We start from the raw sequence: 17117 nt of genomic DNA, 5'->3' as shown, positions 1-17117 counted from the left end.
TGACACTGAGTGTGAGAAGTGAGGGAGGGACGTGACACCGAGTGTGAGGGGGAGTGAGGGAGGGACGTGACACCGAGTGTGAGGGGCAGTGAGGGAGGGTTGAGGCTCCGAGTGTGAGGGGGAGTGAAAGAGGGACGAGGCACCGAGTGTGAGGGGGAGTGAAGGAGGGACATGACACCGAGTGTGAGGGGGAGTGAGGGAGGGACGAGACACGGAGTGTGAGGGGGAGTGAAGGAGGGACTTGACACCGATTGTGAGGGGGAGAGAGGGAGGCACGTGACAGAGTGTGAGGGGGAGTGAGGGAGGGACATGACACCGAATGTGAGGGGGAGTGAGGGAGGGACGTGACACCGAGTGTGAGGGGGAGAGAGGGAGGCACGTGACAGAGTGTGAGGGGGAGTGAGGGAGGGACGAGACACTGAGTGTGAGGGGGAGTGAGGGGGGGACGAGACACCGGTTGTGAGGGGGAGTGAGGGAGGGACGAGATAAAGTGTGAGGGGGAGTGAGGGAGAGGGAAGTCACAGAGTGTGAGGGGGAGTGAGGGAGGGACGTGAAACGGGGTGTGGGGGGAGTGAGGGAGGGACGAGACAGAGACTGTGAGCAGGAGTGAGGGAGGGACGAGACTCAGAGTGTGAGGGGGAGTGAGGGAGGGACGAGACATGGAGTGTGAGGGGGAGTGAGGGAGTTACAAGACAGAGTGTGAGGGGGAGTGAGGGAGGGATAAGACAGAGTGTGACGGGGAGTGAGGGAGGGACGAGACACTGAGTGTGAGTGGGAGTGAGGGAGGGTCGAGGCACAGAGTCTGAGGGGGAGTGAGGGAGGAACAAGACAGAATGTGAGGGGGAGTGAGGGAGGGACGAGACACGGAGTGTGAGGGGGAGTGAGGCAGTGACGAGACAGAGTGTGAGGGGGTGTGAGGGAGGGACGAGACACCGAGTGTGAGGGGAAGTGAGGGAGGGACGAGACACCGAGTGTGAGGGGGAGTGAGGGAGGGACGTGACACCGAGTGTGAGGGGAAGTGAGGGAGGGACGAGACACCGAGTGTGAGGGGGAGTGAGGGAGGGATGTGACACCAATTGTGAGGGGGAGTGAGGGAGGGACGAGACACAGAAGGTGAGGAGGTGTGAGGGAAGGAGGAGGCACAGAGTGTGAGTAGTGAGTGAGGGACGTGACACCGAGTGTGAGGGGAGTGAGGGAGAGGCGAGACACAGAGTGTGAGGGGGAGTGAGGGAAGGACGAGACGCAGAGTGTGAGGGGGAGTGAGGGAGGGACGTGACAACGATTGTGAGGGGGAGTGAGGGAGGGACGACACATGAAGTGTGAGGGGGAGTGAGGGAGGGGCGAGACACAGAGTGTGAGGTGAAGTGTGGGAGGAACGAGACACGGAGTGTGAGGGGGAGTGAGGGAGGGACGAGACATTGAGGGAGGGACGTGCCACAGAGTGTGAGAGGTAGTGAGGGAGATACGAGACACAGAGTGTGAGGGGGTATGAGGGAGGGACGAGACACAGAGGGTGAGGGGGTGTGACGGAGGGACGTGACACAGAGTGTGAGGAGTGAGGGAGGGACGTGACAACGATTGTGAGGGGGAGTGAGGGAGGGACGACACATGAAGTGTGAGGGGGAGTGAGGGAGGGACGAGACAGAGAGTGTGAGCGGGAGTGAGGGAGGGACGACATACGGAGTGTGAGGGGTAGTGAGGGAGGGACGAGACACGGAGTGTGAGGGGGAGTGAGGGAGGGACGAGACAGTGTGAGGGGGAGTGAGGGAGGGACGTGCCACAGAGTGTGAGAGGTAGTGAGGGAGGGATGAGACACAGAGTGTGAGGGGTGTGAGGGAGGGACGAGACTCAGAGTGTGAGGGGATGTGACGGAGGGACGTGACACAGAGTGAGAGGAGTGAGGGAGGGACGTGACACCGAGTGTGAGGGGGAGTGAGGGAGGGACATGCCACAGAGTGTGAGAGGTAGTGAGGGAGGGACGAGACACAGAGTGTGAGGGGCAGTGAGGGAGGGTTGAGGCAACGAGTGTGAGGGGGAGTGAGGGAGGGACATCACACCGAGTGTGAGGGGTAGTGAGGGAGGGACGAGACACCCAGTGTGAGGGGGTGTGAGGGAGGGACGCGGCACAGAGTGTGAGGGGGTGTGAGGGAGGGACGTGAAACGTGGGAGTGAGGGAGGGACGTGACACCGAGTGTGAGGGGGAGTGAGGGAGGGACGAGACACGGAGTGTGAGGGGGAGTGAGGGATGGACGAGACACAGAGTGTGAGGGGGAGAGAGAGAGGGACGACGCACCGATTGTGAGGGGGATAAGGGATGGACGAGACTCCTATTGTGAGAGGGAATGAGGGAGGGACGAGGCACAGAGTGTGAGGGGGAGTGAGGGAGGGATGAGACAGAGTGTGAGGGGGAGTGAGGGAGGGACGAGTCAGTGTGTGAGGGGGCGTGATGGAGGGACGAGACATAGAGTGTGAGGGGGAGTGAGCGAGGGATGAGACACGGATTGTGAGGGGGAATGAGGGAGGCACGAGACCCCGAGTGTGAGGGGCAGTGAGGGAGGGACGTGACTCAGAGCGTGAGGGGTAGTGAGGGAGGGACGAGACACAGAGTGTGAGGGTGTGTGAGGGAGGGATGAGACTCAGAGTGTGAGGGGGAGTGAGGGAGGAGCGAGGCACGGAGTGTTGTGGGGAGTGAGGGAGGGACGAGACACAGAGTGTGAGGGGGAGTGAGGGAGGGATGAGAAACCGAGTGTGAGGGGGAGTGTGGGAGGGACCTGGCAGAGTGTGAGGAGGACTGAGGGAGGGACGAGACACAGAGTGTGAGGTGAAGGGAGGGACGGAAGTAGATATTGTGTGTCTGATTTCCTCTGGGACAGGAAATGGAAAAAGTTTTCCTGCAGTATCCCTTGGTATCCGGATCAGAGGATAGCCTCAGAATAGACACATGTCCCAGGACAGGGGATTGGCAAAGGGGATATGAGAGGATCATGGGACAGGAGGCCCGGGGAGAAAGACAAGGAGGTTGGGGAACTCAAAGGATGGGCAAGGGGTATAGTCAGAGGGACAGAGGGAGAAAATTGGCAAAAGGGATATGAGAGGACTTCTCCTATCATTTCGGATGCGATCCCCACCCGTTCTGAATTCCAATAAGAGCAGGCCCAGGACCATGAAACACTCCTCATATGAAAAGCCTTTTAATCCTGCAATCATGTTTGTGAACCTTATATTCTAGTCCTCTCGAAATGAATGTCTCTTTCTCACCACAGGCTCAGCCTGCGAATTAACCTTTAGGGAATCTTGCACGAGGACTCCCAAGTCCCTCTGCACCTCAGATTTTTGAATTTTCTCTCCATTTAGAAAATAATCTATGCTTTTATTTTTCTCTACCAAAGAGCATAAAGATATACTTCCTGACACTGTATTCCAGCTGCCATTTCTTTGCCCATTCTCATAATTTGTTTAAGTCCTTCTTTAGGCTCTTTGCTTCATCAAAACTACTGCCCTACCATCTATCCTTGTATTGTCCACGAACTTGGCCAAATCATTGACAAATAACATAAAAAGAAGGGGCCCCAACACAAACCCCTGTGGAACACCACTTGTCACTGGCAGCCAACCAGAAAAGGCTTATTCCCATTCTTTACCTCCACCAATCAGCCAATGCTCTATCCATGCTAGTATCTTTCTTGTAATACCATGGACTCTTAACTTGTTAAGCATCCTCATATGTACAGCACCTTGTCAAAGGCCCTCTGAAAATCAAGCACACAACATCCACCTACATATTCTCCTTTGTCAATCCTGCTTGTTATTTCTTCAAAGAATTCCTATAGATTCGTCAGACAGGAATTTTCCTTAAGGAAGCTATGTTGACTACGGCCTATTCCATCATGTGCCTCCAAGTACCCCGAAACCACGAACTTAATAACTGACTCCAGCATCTTCCCAATCACTGAGATCAGACTAACTGGCCTATAGTTTCCTTTCTTTTGCCTCTCCCCCTTCTTGAAGAGTAGAGTGACATTTGCAATTTTCCAGTCTTTCAGAGCCATTCCAGAACCCAGTGATTAGACAATAGACAATAGACAATAGGTGCAGGAGTAGGCCATTCAGCCCTTTGAGCCAGCACCACCATTCACTGTGATCATAGCTGATCATCCACTATCAGTACCCTTTTCCTGCCTTCTCCCCATATCCCTTCACTCCGCTATCTTTAAGAGCTCTATCTAACTCTTTTTTGAAAGAATCCTGAGAATTGGCCTACACTGCCTTCTGAGGCAGAGCATTCCACAGATCCATAACTCTCTGTGTGAAAAAGTTTTTCCTCAACTCCGTTCTAAATAGCCTACCCCTTATTCTTAAACTGTGGCCTCTGGTTCTGGACTCCCCCAACATCGGGAACATGTTTCCTGCCTCTAGCGTGTCCAATCCCTTAATAATCTTGTATGATTCAATCAGATCCTCTCTCATCCTTCTAAATTCCAGTGTATACAAGCCCAGTCGCTCCAATCTTTCAACATATGACAGTCCCTCCATCCCAGGAATTAACTTTGTGAACCTACGCTGCTCTCCCTCAATAGCTAGAATGTCCTTCCTCAAATTTGGAGACCAAAACTGCACACAATATTCCAGGTGTGGTCTCACCAGGGCCCTGTACAACTGCAGAAGGGCCTCTTTGCTCCTATACTCAATTCCCCTTGTTATGAAGGCCAACATGCCATTTGCTTTCTTCGCTGCCTGCTGTACCTGCATGCTTACTTTCAGTGACTGATGTACAAGAATACCTAGATCTCGTTGTACTTCCCCTTTTCCAAACTTGACACCATTCAGATAGTAATCTGCCTTCCTGTTCTTGCTACCAAAATGGATAACCTCACATTTATCCACATTAAACTGCATCTGCCATGCATCTGCCTACTCACCCAACCTGTCCAAGTCACCCTGCAGTCTCATGACATCCTCCTCACATTTCACACTGCCACCCAGCTTTGTGTCATTTGCAAATTTGCTAATGTTACTTTTAATCCCTTCATCTAAATCATTAATGTATATTGTAAACAGCTGCGGTCCCAGCACTGAACCCTGTGGTACCTCACTTATCACTGCCTGCCATTCTGAAAAGGACCCATTAATCCCTACTCTTTGTTTCCTGTCTGCCAACCAATTTTCTATCCATGTCAGTACCCTACCCCCAATACCATGTGCTCCAATTTTGCCCACTAACCTCCTATGTGGGACCTTATCAAAGGCTTTCTGAAAGTCCAGGTGCACTACATCCACTGGCTTTCCCATGTCCATTTCCATAGTTACATTCTCAAAAAATTCCAGAAGATTAGTCAAGCATGATTTCCCCTTCGTAGATCCATGCTGACTCGGACCTGTCCTGCCACTGCTATCCAAATATGCCGCTATTATATCTTTTATAATTGATTCCAGCATCTTCCCCACCACTGATGTCAGGCTAACTGGTCTATAATTGCCTGTTTTCTCTCTCCCTCCTTTCTTAAAAAGTGGGATAACATTACCTATCCTCCAATCCGCAGGAACTGATCCTGAATCTATAGAACATTGGAAAATGATCACCAATGCATCCACAATTTCTAGAGCCACCTCCTTAAGTACCCTGGGATGCAGACCATCAGGCCCTAGTGATTTATCAGCCTTCAGTCCCATCAGTTTACCCAACACCATTTTCTGCCTGATGTGAATCTCCTTCAGTTCCTCCGTTACCCTAGGTCTTCTGGCCACTATTACATCTGGGAGATCGTTTGTGTCTTCCCTAGTGAAGACAGATCCAAAGTACCTGTTCAGCTTGTCAGCCATTTCCTTGTTCTCCTTAATAATTTCACCCGTTTCTGTCTTCAAGGGCCCAACTTTGGTCTTAACTAATTTTTTTCCTCTTCACATACCTAAAGAAGCTTTTACTATCCTTCTTTATATTTTTGGCTAGCTTACCTTCGTACCTCATCTTTTCCCCCTGTATTGCCTTTTTAGGTATCTTCTGTTGCTCCTTAAAAGTATCCCATTTGGTACCCTCTTTAATATTATTGGCGAGCTTACCTTTGTATTCCAACTGTTCCTTCTTTTAGTTGCCTTCTGTTGTTTTTTAAAACTTACCAATCCTTTAACTTCCCACTAATTTTTGCTCTATTATATGCCCTGTCTTTAGCTTTTATGTTGGGTTTGACTTCTCTTGTTAGCTCTGGTTCCATCACCCTGCCTTTAGAATACTACTTCTTATTTGGAATGCATCTACCTTGTGCCTTCCGAATTTCTCTCAGAAACTCTAGCTAATATTGCTCTGCTGTCATCACTGCTAATGTTCCCTTCCAATTAATTTTGGCCAGCTCCTCTCTCGTGTATCTGTACTACTGTACTGTAATACTGATACATCTGACTCTAGATTCTGCTTCTCAAATTGCAGGATTAATTTTATCATTATCATGATCAGTGGTCCCTAAAGGTTCCTTTACCATAAGCTCTCTAATCAATTCTGGTTCATTGCACAACCCTCAATTCAGAATTGCTGATCCACTAGTGGGCTGAACCATAAGCTGCTCTAAAAAGCCATCTCGTAGGCAGTCTACAAATTCTCTGTCTTGAGATCAAGCATCAAAATGATTTTCCCCAATTTATCTGCATACTGAAATCCGTGATGACTATTGTTACATTGCTCTTTTGACATGCATTTTCTACCTCCTGTTGAAAATTGTAGACCATATCTTTACTACTGTTTGGAAGTCGTATATAATTCCCATCAGGGTCTTTTTACCCTTGCTGTTCCTTAGCTCTACCCACAAGGATTCTACACCTTCTGATCATGTCACCTTTTTCAAAAGATTTGATTTCATTTTTTTACCAAGAGAGCCATCCCACCTTCCTGTCTGTCCTTTCGATACAATGTGTATCCTTGGACATTAAGCCCCAGCTATAATCTTCTTTCAGACATGATTCAATGATGCCTACAACATCATACGTGTCAATCTGTAACTGGGTTACAAGTTTATCGACCTTATTCCAGCAGGTCCAGATCCTGCTGCAAACTTTGATAGTCTTCCTCACTGCCCAATACACCCCCAAACTTGGTGTCATCTGCAAATTTCCTGATCCAGTTTACCTCATTCTCATTCAGGTCATTGGCCAGCACCTTCCAAGCCCACAACTCTACTAGCTTGAATTTCAAGGGTAGCAAAAGCACAGGAGTCACCACGGCCTGGAGGCTGCCCTCTGTGCGGTGTGCTCTGCTGATTTGGAAAACCCAAACCCCAGGGACCAAAGCAACCGGACTCTTTTCAGCCTGTAAAGTCCACACCCTCTGAGTAAATTTATACAGTCCGTACACACCCAGTGGCTACCTGTACACCTGCTCATTAATGCAAGAATCGAATCATTCAATCAGGTGTCAGCATCTCAGTGCACAAAAGCATACAGGCATGAGCAGGGGTTCAGTTGTTCAAACCAAACATCAGAATGGGAAAGAAATGTGACTTTGAACATGGAATGATTGTTGGTGTCAGATGGGGTGGCTCGAGAATCTCAGAAATTGATGATCTCCTGGGACCTTCACACACAACAGTCTCAAGAGTTTACAGAGAGTGGTGTGAAAAAGAAACAGTGAGTGGTAGTTCTGTGGGCAAAATTCCTTGTTAATAAGCTAGGTCAGAGGTGAGGAAGGTGCTGCACTGAAGAGCATCTCTGAACACACAACATACTGAATGTTGAAATGGGTGGCTATATCCCAGTGTAAGAGTGATTTCAGTGTCTGTGTTTTTACCAGGGGCTCAGTGGATCGGTGTGCCCGGTGAAGTACAGGGTTTCCGGCTGGCCCACAGGCACTTTGGGAAATTGCCCTGGTCTTCCTTGTTTGAACCATCGATACAGCTCGCAAAGAAAGGATTCCCATTCCCGAAATTTTTAAAGCGTTATATCAACAATCCACTGCTGCAAGTTAACAAATCTTCTGTTCGGTAAGTGAAACATCTGAGATGTGTTTGACCATGCTTGCTGAGGAGTGTAACTCAGCTCATTGCACTCAAGGTGTGGGGCAAACTCTCACAAAACAAACCATAGTGAAATATATCAGATTACTTCACATGGAATTTTATACCAGCCTTTGAAGGTGGTAGTCAAGCAGGTGGCCCCTTCAAACCCTGAACCCCTCCCATACACTGTCCTGTATCCCTGAACCCTTCCCATACACTGTCCTGTATCCCTGAACCCTTCCCATACACTGTCCTGTATCCCTGAACCCTTCCCATACACTGTCCTGAATCCCTGAACCCCTCCCATACACTGTCCTGTATCCCTGAACCCCTCCCATACACTGTCCTGTATCCCTGAACCCTTCCCATACACTGTCCTGTATCCCTGAACCCCTCCCATACACTGTCCTGTATCCCTGAACCCTTCCCATACACTGTCCTGTATCCCTGAACCCTTCCCATACACTGTCCTGCATCCCTGAACCCCTCCCATACACTGTCCTGTATCCCTGAACCCTTCCCATACACTGTCCTGTATCCCTGAACCCTTCCCATACACTGTCCTGTATCCCTGAACCCCTCCCATACACTGTCCTGTATCCCTGAACCCCTCCCATACACTGTCCTGTATCCCTGAACCCTTCCCATACACTGTACTGTATCCCTGAACCCCTCCCATATACTGTCCTGTATCCCTGAACCCCTCTCATACACTGTCCTGTATCCCTGAACCCCTCCCATACACTGTCCTGTATCCCTGAACCCCTCCCATACACTGTCCTGAATCCTTAAACAGTTCATCGAGGGCACTTGCTGTCACTACCCAACCCGGCTTGTGTGTGTGGCCAGCACTGATTGTTATTTTGCTCCACAACTCAGGGGTGCGAAGGAGTGGGCTGTGACCACGTGAAGTGCTGGTCATGGCCACACCCTGTGAATGAATGTCCTGAACAGTTCACTCGAGTCTCCCTTCACAGACCCAGACAAACTGTGAATGTGCCTCAACCAGTGATTTGCCGCAAATATCAGGCAGCCTACGCACAAGTGATTCTGCTGGAAATCTGTCTCGTATCTCATTCTCCATTTTGTGGTTCTGCTCTTATCCTTTCCCTTCTCCACCCATGATATCCTCATGACTCCCAACAGTTTCCCACCGGCTCTCCTCTTATTCAGCTACTTTTCCTTTTCTGGCTCCTGCCGTCAGGCCCTACTATACCAGCTTCAGGAACAGTTCCTACTCAGCAATCATCAGCTTCATGAATCAGCATGTCCAGCTTCACTGACCTCCACTCAGAACTGATTTCACAACCTATCGACTCACTTTCACCCATCTTCTCAGTATTATCTTAATTTACACGCGGCGCATGGGGAAGGGCATTCAGGACATCACCAACTGCAGGACAACACCACCTGCCTGTGCTGGTGATGTCTTCCTCCCAGATGCGCTGAACAACTTCTGCGCTCGGTTTGAGGTGGAAAATGATGTGGCGGCGAGGAAGACCACCCCTCCTCCAAACGACCAGGTGCTGTGTCTTACCGCGGTCGATGTGAGGAGAACCCTGTGCAGGGTCAACCCACGGAAGGCTGCTGGACCAGACAATATTCCTGGCAGAGTGCTTAGGGGATGTGCAGACCAGCTAGCAGAGATTCTCACTGACATCTTCAATATCTCCGAGTAGCACCGTCATCCCTACGTGCTTCAAGGTCACCACCATTGTCCCCGTGCCGAAGAAGTCTTCAGTGTCCAGCCTTAATGACTACCGTCCCATCGCACTCACATCCATCATCATGAAGTGTTTTGAGAGGCTCGTCATGAGGCACATCAAGATCCTGCTGCCCCTCTCACTGGACCCCCTGCAGTTCACGTACTGTCCCAACCGTTCAACAGACGACGCCATTGCCATCACCCTCCACCTGAACCTAACCCACCTGGACAAAAAAGACACGTACATTCAAATGCTGTTCATAGACTTCAGTTTAGCATTCAACACAAACATTCCTCAGAAACTGATTGGAAAGCTGAGCCTACTGGGCCTGAACACCTCCCTCTGCAACTGGATCCTAGACTTCCTGACTGGGAGACATCAGTCAGTCCGGATCAGGAGCAGCATCTCCAACACCATCACACTGAGCATGGGGGCCCCCCAGGGTTGTGTGCTCAGTCCACTGCTGTTCACTCTGCCGACCCACGACTGTGCAGCAATACACAGCTCGAACCACATCATCAAGTTCGCCGATGACACGACCGTGGTGGGTCTCATCAGCAAGAACGATGAGTCAGCATACAGAGAGGAGGTGCAGCGGCTAACGGACTGGTGCAGAGCCAACAACCTGTCTCTGAATGTGAACAAAACAAAAGAGATGGTTGTTGACTTCAGGAGGACATGGAACGACCACTCTCTGCTGAACATCGACGACTCCTCTGTAGAGATCGTTAAGAGCACCAAATTTCTTGGTGTTCATCTGGTGGAGAATCTCACCTGGTCCCTCAACACCAGCTCCACAGCAAAGAAAGCCCAGCAGCGTCTCTACTTTCTGCGAAGGCTGTGAAAAGTCCATCTCCCACCCCCCATCCTCACCACATTCTACAGAGGTTGTATTGAGAGCATCCTGAGCAGCTGCATCACGGCCTGGTTTGGAAATTGCACCATCTCGGATCGCAAGACCCTGCAGCGGATAGCGAGGTCAGCTGAGAAGATCATCGGAGTCTCTCTTCCCGCCATTGGAGACGTTTACACCACACGCTGCATCCGTAAAGCAAACAGCATTGTGAAGGACCCCATGCACCCCTCATACAAACTCTTCTCCCTCCTGCCATCTGGCAAAAGGCACCGAAGTATTCGGGCTCTCACGACCAGACTGTGTAACAGTTTCTTCCCCCAAGCCATCAGTCTCCTCAATACCCAGAGCCTGGACTGACACCAACCTACTGCCCTCCACTGTGCCTATTGTCTTGTTTATTATTTATTGTAATGCCTGCACTGTTTTGTGTACTTTATGCAGTCCTGGGTAGGTCTGTAGTCTAAGTGTAGTTTTGTATTGTTTTTTACGTAGTTCAGTGTAGTTTTTGTATTGTTCATATCGCACCATGGTCCTGGAAAACGTTGTCTCATTTTTACTGTGTACTGTACCAGCAGTTATGGTCAAAATGACAATAAAAAGTGACTTGACTTGACTTGACTTGTATTCACTTGAATTTACACAGTTTGTCAGTATTTGTCCATGTGTAGTTTTTTGTACAATTCTACTGTATTTTCATATAAATGCCTGCTAGAAAATGAATCTCAAGATAGTACCTGGACTTATTTACATACTTTGAATATAAATTTACTTTGAAATATTTACCTCTTTCACCTATCAGCTCCCAGTTTATTACATCATCTCCTTCTCCCACCCATCTACTTTCCCCCCTCACCTGGTCTCACCTGTCACCTTCCAGGTTTTACTCCTCCCCTCCCCCACCTTCATATTCTGCCTTCTGCCCCTTATCGACTGTTTATTCATCTTATCTGCTGAGTTCCTACAACTTTTCCAGTTTGTGGCTCCAGATTTACAGCATCTGCGGAATCTCTTGTGCCAGGCTGTCTGGCTGGTGCACAGTCTGACCCCTCTTCCTTTCCAAACAACAGGAGGCACCAAACATGACCCCCAGGGTACAGTCAGACCCTCTGCCAGGTGCATCACGGATAGTGGCGTTAGTGAGGTGTAGGCTGGGCGACCCCTGGGGATGTAGACCTTTTTCAGATTTAACTCGGGGTTGGGGTGACTGCTGCGTGGAGCACCAGCAGTCAGGTCTGCAGCACGGCAGAGCAAGTGCAGACAAGAAGACCGGCAGGAATGGGAGATTCAGGAATTAAGTGGGACAGACAGAAGTTTCAGCGAGATTCCAGGATGGTGTGTTGTCTGCCTGGAATGTCTGAGTGGTGAAGGAGGGATGTCAGCAGCCAGAGGCCGTTGTACCTGGGTAGAAAAAGGGTGTGTTCCTGTGGAGTGAAAAAGCAGCACCTCAACAGAAGTGTTCTCTGCTAGCAATAGAAGAAAAACGGGATAGGGCAAATGGCTGGGGGAAGGGTTCAGCTTTTTTCAACATAGAACACAGCATAGTATCCCCACACAGGCAATTTTGGCTGATAACAACCTACAAAGTTACATAAATAATATTGACAACCCGTGGGTGAAATGGACTCTTAAAATATGGAAATCTATTATGAAAGAATATAAACTAGAGAGAGACGTTGCAATTCTTACATGGTGAGCATTTGACTCAGATTTTACGCCAGGTAAACTGGATGCTAGATTTAAGGACTGGACAGCTAAAGGAATAACAGCTATTTGCAATATAATGAAAGAAGGAACACTGTTCAGTTTTGAAATGCTTAAAGAGAAACACTTAGTAGAAAAACAAGATTTTTACCGGTATTTATAGATGTGACAGTATGTTAATAGGACGCTTAAAAATGTAATCAAGGCATGTACATGTTTGATAGAGCTATTTAGAAAAGCATATAATTCAGACAACGGTAGGAGAATCATTTCAAGCGTGTATAAGGGTTTGTCAAATCTTAAAACACATTCGACTTCATACATTAAAACAAAATGGGAGAAGGAAGGAGGGATAATAATATCTGAGGAAGAATAGACAATAATATGGAGGTATCAGTGGAGGTGTACCAGTTCACAGAAATGGAGGGAGTTCGTTTGGAAAAACTTGGTAAGATATTTTATTACACCCTCTCAGAAATCCCATTATAATAGTAATCCCCCTGCTTGCTGGAGAAATTGTGGAAATCAAAATGCAAACCATTATCATATTTTCTGGGAATTCCCCGTTATTAAAGACTATTGGATTGGGATACATAATGCCCTATAAGACATCTTTAAATGTGAAATACCCTTAGAGAGTAAGACCATATATTTTGGGTATATACGTCAAGAATGGTTGAAAAGAGATAAATATTTAATGAATATACTGCTGGTGGCTGGTAAAAAGACTCTTACCAGGAAATGGTTATCACAGGAGAGCCCAACTTTAAATGTATGGATGGAAATTGCAATGGACATTTACAAAATGGTGAAGATAACAGCATCTGTTAATTATAAGTTGGAACAAGTTGATTCATACTGGGAAAAATGGTTTAACTACATAACACCTCATAGGCCTGATTTTATTCTCACAAGTCAAAGAATATGTTGTTAAAAAAATCACTCCCTACTCTGTACATAGTTTTCTTCTTTCGATTGTTCTTTCTTTCCTCTCCTTTCTATAAGTGTATACCTCAGATAAATATTATGTGGAGATTTGTGACAAATATGATTATATGCTATATATATAGTATCTGAGATACATCTTATGGAGATGTTTGTTTGATGATGAAATTCAATAAAAAATAAATTACAAAAAAAAAGAACACGGCATAGTACAGGCCCTTTGGCCCAGGATGTTGTGCCTACCCACATATCAATCTAACCCTCCAATCCTACACAGCCCTTCAGTTTTCTATTATCCGTGTACCTATCTAAGAGATGTATCTGTCTCTACCACCACTCTTAGAACATAGAACATAGAATAGTACAGCACAGTACAGGCCCTTCGGCCCACAATGTTGTGTCGACCATATAACCCCCCACCTTAAATTCCTGCATATACCTATATACCTGTCTAGTAGTCTCTCAAATTTCATTCGAGTATCTGCCTCCACCACTGACCAATGTTCCCTAATGTACAATTTTTAGTAGTCAGTGTGCGCAAAAATATTACGTTGTGCAAATTTTTTTCCTGTGACAAAAGTATGTGCGCACTGAATGCACATGTGGCACAGTTTATGTAGGTTTACAAAATATTTGACATAAAACTACACAGAATAACAACAAAATAACATACATATTTAAGTCACTCAGTTATTTTTTCTCTCTCCTGTCTTTGGCATTTACCCATTCTTTGTAAACTCTATCTAGACTAATAGAACTTCCATCCAATTGAAGCTTTTGATTCTCATTAACATATCCAAATGACATTCACCTAAACGGTTTCTCAGCTTGTTTTTGAGTTGATTCATTAGGCTAAAACCTCGCTCACAGTCTGCACTAGATGCATGAATGGTTCCCCCAATGCCCATCAACTGTGCAAGGTTGCAAGACTGTTCATTTTGAAGTACAAATGACACCATTTGAGCAAAGTTTGAAATCAGTTTGGATTTAATTTTTTCTTGCATGGAAAATTTGAAATCATTAAACTGTCTAATTATTACAATATTTTCAGCTAGAAAATCATGATATTTTAGACATAAGGCATTAACTTGTTCATCGCCAAATATGAAGTCACAATCTGCAATTGCAGAGAAATCAAAAGCTGACCATTCTTGTATCTCAACTTTGATCTCCTCTGGGTTTGATCGTTTTCGCTCTCGCTCATCTGCACTCAACCGTAACATGCGTAGCACTCCTGTAACGGCTAATGATGGGTTCTGTTGCCTGAGCTTTTGTACACCGTCCAAATGCGATTTGCTTGCCAAACGACGCTTCAAAAAGTCGTTTCCAAATGTCATCCCACTTCTTTCCACTAGCAAATTCTCCAGCAACTTTCGTATCACGACAATACAAACAGATAACTCCAGTTTCTGTATCATACATAAATATTTCTCATAGCTGAACGTTCATGACCTCAAGAGCTTTCGGTGCAGCAGTTTCTAATATCTTGTTAAGCCATTCAACTTTAAACAAGTTGCAGTTCTTTTGTGCTTCACACCTTTCGCTTCTTTTGAATTCGACGTAAATTAGAAACATAGAAAATAGGTGTAGGAGTAGGCCATTCGGCCCTTCGAACCTGCACCGCCATTCAGTATGATCATGGCTGATCATCCAACTCAGAACCCTGTACCTGCCTTCCCTCCATACCCCCTGATCCCTTTAGACACAAGGGCCATTTCTAACTCCCTCTTAAATATAGCCAATGAACTGGCTTCAACTGTTTCCTGTGGCAGAGAATTCCACAGATTCACCACTCTCTGTGTGAAGAAGTTTTTCCTCATCTTGGTCCTAAAAGGCTTCCCCTTTATCCTCAAACTGTGACCCCTCGTTCTGGACTTCCCCAACATCGGGAACAATCTTCCTGCATCTAGCCTGTCCAATCCCTTTAGGATTTTATACATTTCAATCAGATCCCCCCTCAGTCTTCTAAATTCCAATGAGTATAAGCCTAGTTCATCCAGTCTTTCATCATATGAAAGTCCTGCCATCCCAGGAATCAATCTGGTGAACCTTCTTTGTACTCCCTCTATGGCAAGGATGTCTTTCCTCAGATTAGGGGACCAAAACTGTACACAATACTCCAGGTGTGGTCTCACCAAGGCCTTGTACAACCGCAGTAGTACCTCCCTGCTCCTGTACTCAAATCCTCTCGCTATAAATGCCAGCATACCATTCGCCTTTTTCACCGCCTGCTGTACCTGCATGCCCACTTTCGATGACTGGTGTACAATGACACCCAGGTCTCGTTGCACCTCTCCTTTTCCTAATCGGCCACCATTCAGATAATAATCTGTTTTCCTGTTTTTGCCACCAAAGTGGATAACTTCACATTTATCCACATTAAATTGCATCTGCCATGAATTTGCCCACTCACCTAACCTATCCAAGTCACCCTGCATCCTCTTAGCATCCTCCTCACAGCTAACACTGCCACCCAGCTTCGTGTCATCCGCAAACTTGGAGATGCTGCATTTAATTCCCTCATCCAAGTCATTAATATATATTGTAAACAACTGGGGTCCCAGCACTGAGCCTTGCGGTACCCCACTAGTCACTGCCTGCCATTCTGAAAAGGTCCCGTTTATTCCCACTCTTTGCTTCCTGTCTGCCAACCAATTCTCTATCCACATCAATACCTTACCCCCAATACCGTGTGCTTTAAGTTTGCACACTAATCTCCTGTGTGGGACCTTGTCAAAAGCCTTTTGAAAATCCAAATATACCACATCCACTGGTTCTCCCCTATCCACTCTACTAGTTACATCCTCAAAAAATTCTATGAAATTCGTCAGACATGATTTTCCTTTCACAAATCCATGCTGACTTTGTCCGATGATTTATGCATTGTGGTATTTGAAAAACCAACTAACTAGTAAACAGAAACAGTTAGCTAAAAGTTTATTTTCAATAAGTATAATTATTAATTACTACATTATTTTAGGTAACTAACCTCTTGTGCACACATTAATTTCCTTTGTTGAAAAATGTCTGTGTGCGCGCACAGCTTAGAGGGAACTATGCCACTGACTCAGGCAGTGCATTCCACGCACCAACCACTCTCTCAGTGAAAAACCTTCCTCTAATATCCCCCTTGAACTTCACACCCCTTACCTTAAAGCCATGTCCTCTTGTATTGAGCAGTGGTGCCCTGGGGAAGAGGCGCTGGCTATGCACTCTATCTATTCCTCTTAATATCTTGTACACCCCTATCATGTCTCCTCTCATCCTCCTCCTCTCCAAAGAGTAAAGCCCCAGCTCCCTTAATCTCTGATCATAATCCATACTCTCTAAACCAGGCAGCATCCTGGTAAATCTCCTCTGTACCATTTCCAATGCTTCCACAACCTTCAAATAGTGAGGTGACCAGAACTGGACACAGTACTCCAAGTGTGGCCTAACCAGAGTTTTATAGAACTGCATCATTACATCGCGACTCTTAAACTCTATCCCTCGACTTATGAAAGCTAACACCCCATAAGCTTTCTTAACTACCCTATCCACCTGTGAGGCAACTTTCAGGGATCTGTGGACATGTACCCCGAGATCCCTCTGTTCCTCCATACTACCAAGTATCCTGCCATTTACTTTGTACTCTGCCTTGGAGTTTGTCCTTCCAAAGTGTACCACCTCATACTTCTCCGAATTGAACTCCATCTGCCACTTCAATGTCTCTCTGCAATCTTTGACCATCCTCTACATTATCCACAACACCACCAACCTTTGTGTCGTCTGCAAACTTGCCAACCCACCCTTCTACCCCCACATCCAGGTTGTTAATAAAAATCACGAAAAGTAGAGGTCCCAGAACCGATCCTTGTGGGACACCGCTAGTCGCAACCCTTCAATCCAAATGTACTCCCTCCACCATGATCCTCTGCCTTCTGCAGTCAA

The 17117-nt window shown here is 46.9% G+C and overlaps 1 protein-coding gene across 1 annotated transcript in view; it reads left to right on the top strand.

Annotated features, from left to right (window-relative positions):
• The window catches only part of LOC140187873 (glutathione hydrolase 5 proenzyme-like), a 190659-nt gene that overhangs the window by 123540 nt on the left and 50002 nt on the right, over nucleotides 1-17117 (top strand). Inside the window, exon 4 of the mRNA XM_072243675.1 lies at nucleotides 7775-7964. Within this exon, the coding sequence (XP_072099776.1) occupies nucleotides 7775-7964 (190 nt within the window). The remainder of the gene's footprint in view (nucleotides 1-7774; nucleotides 7965-17117) is intronic.

The sequence above is a fragment of the Mobula birostris genome, chromosome 25 (genome assembly GCF_030028105.1).
Source record: "Mobula birostris isolate sMobBir1 chromosome 25, sMobBir1.hap1, whole genome shotgun sequence".
Classification (NCBI taxonomy): domain Eukaryota; kingdom Metazoa; phylum Chordata; class Chondrichthyes; order Myliobatiformes; family Myliobatidae; genus Mobula; species Mobula birostris.
This window is presented reverse-complemented; position numbering and strand designations above follow the sequence as displayed.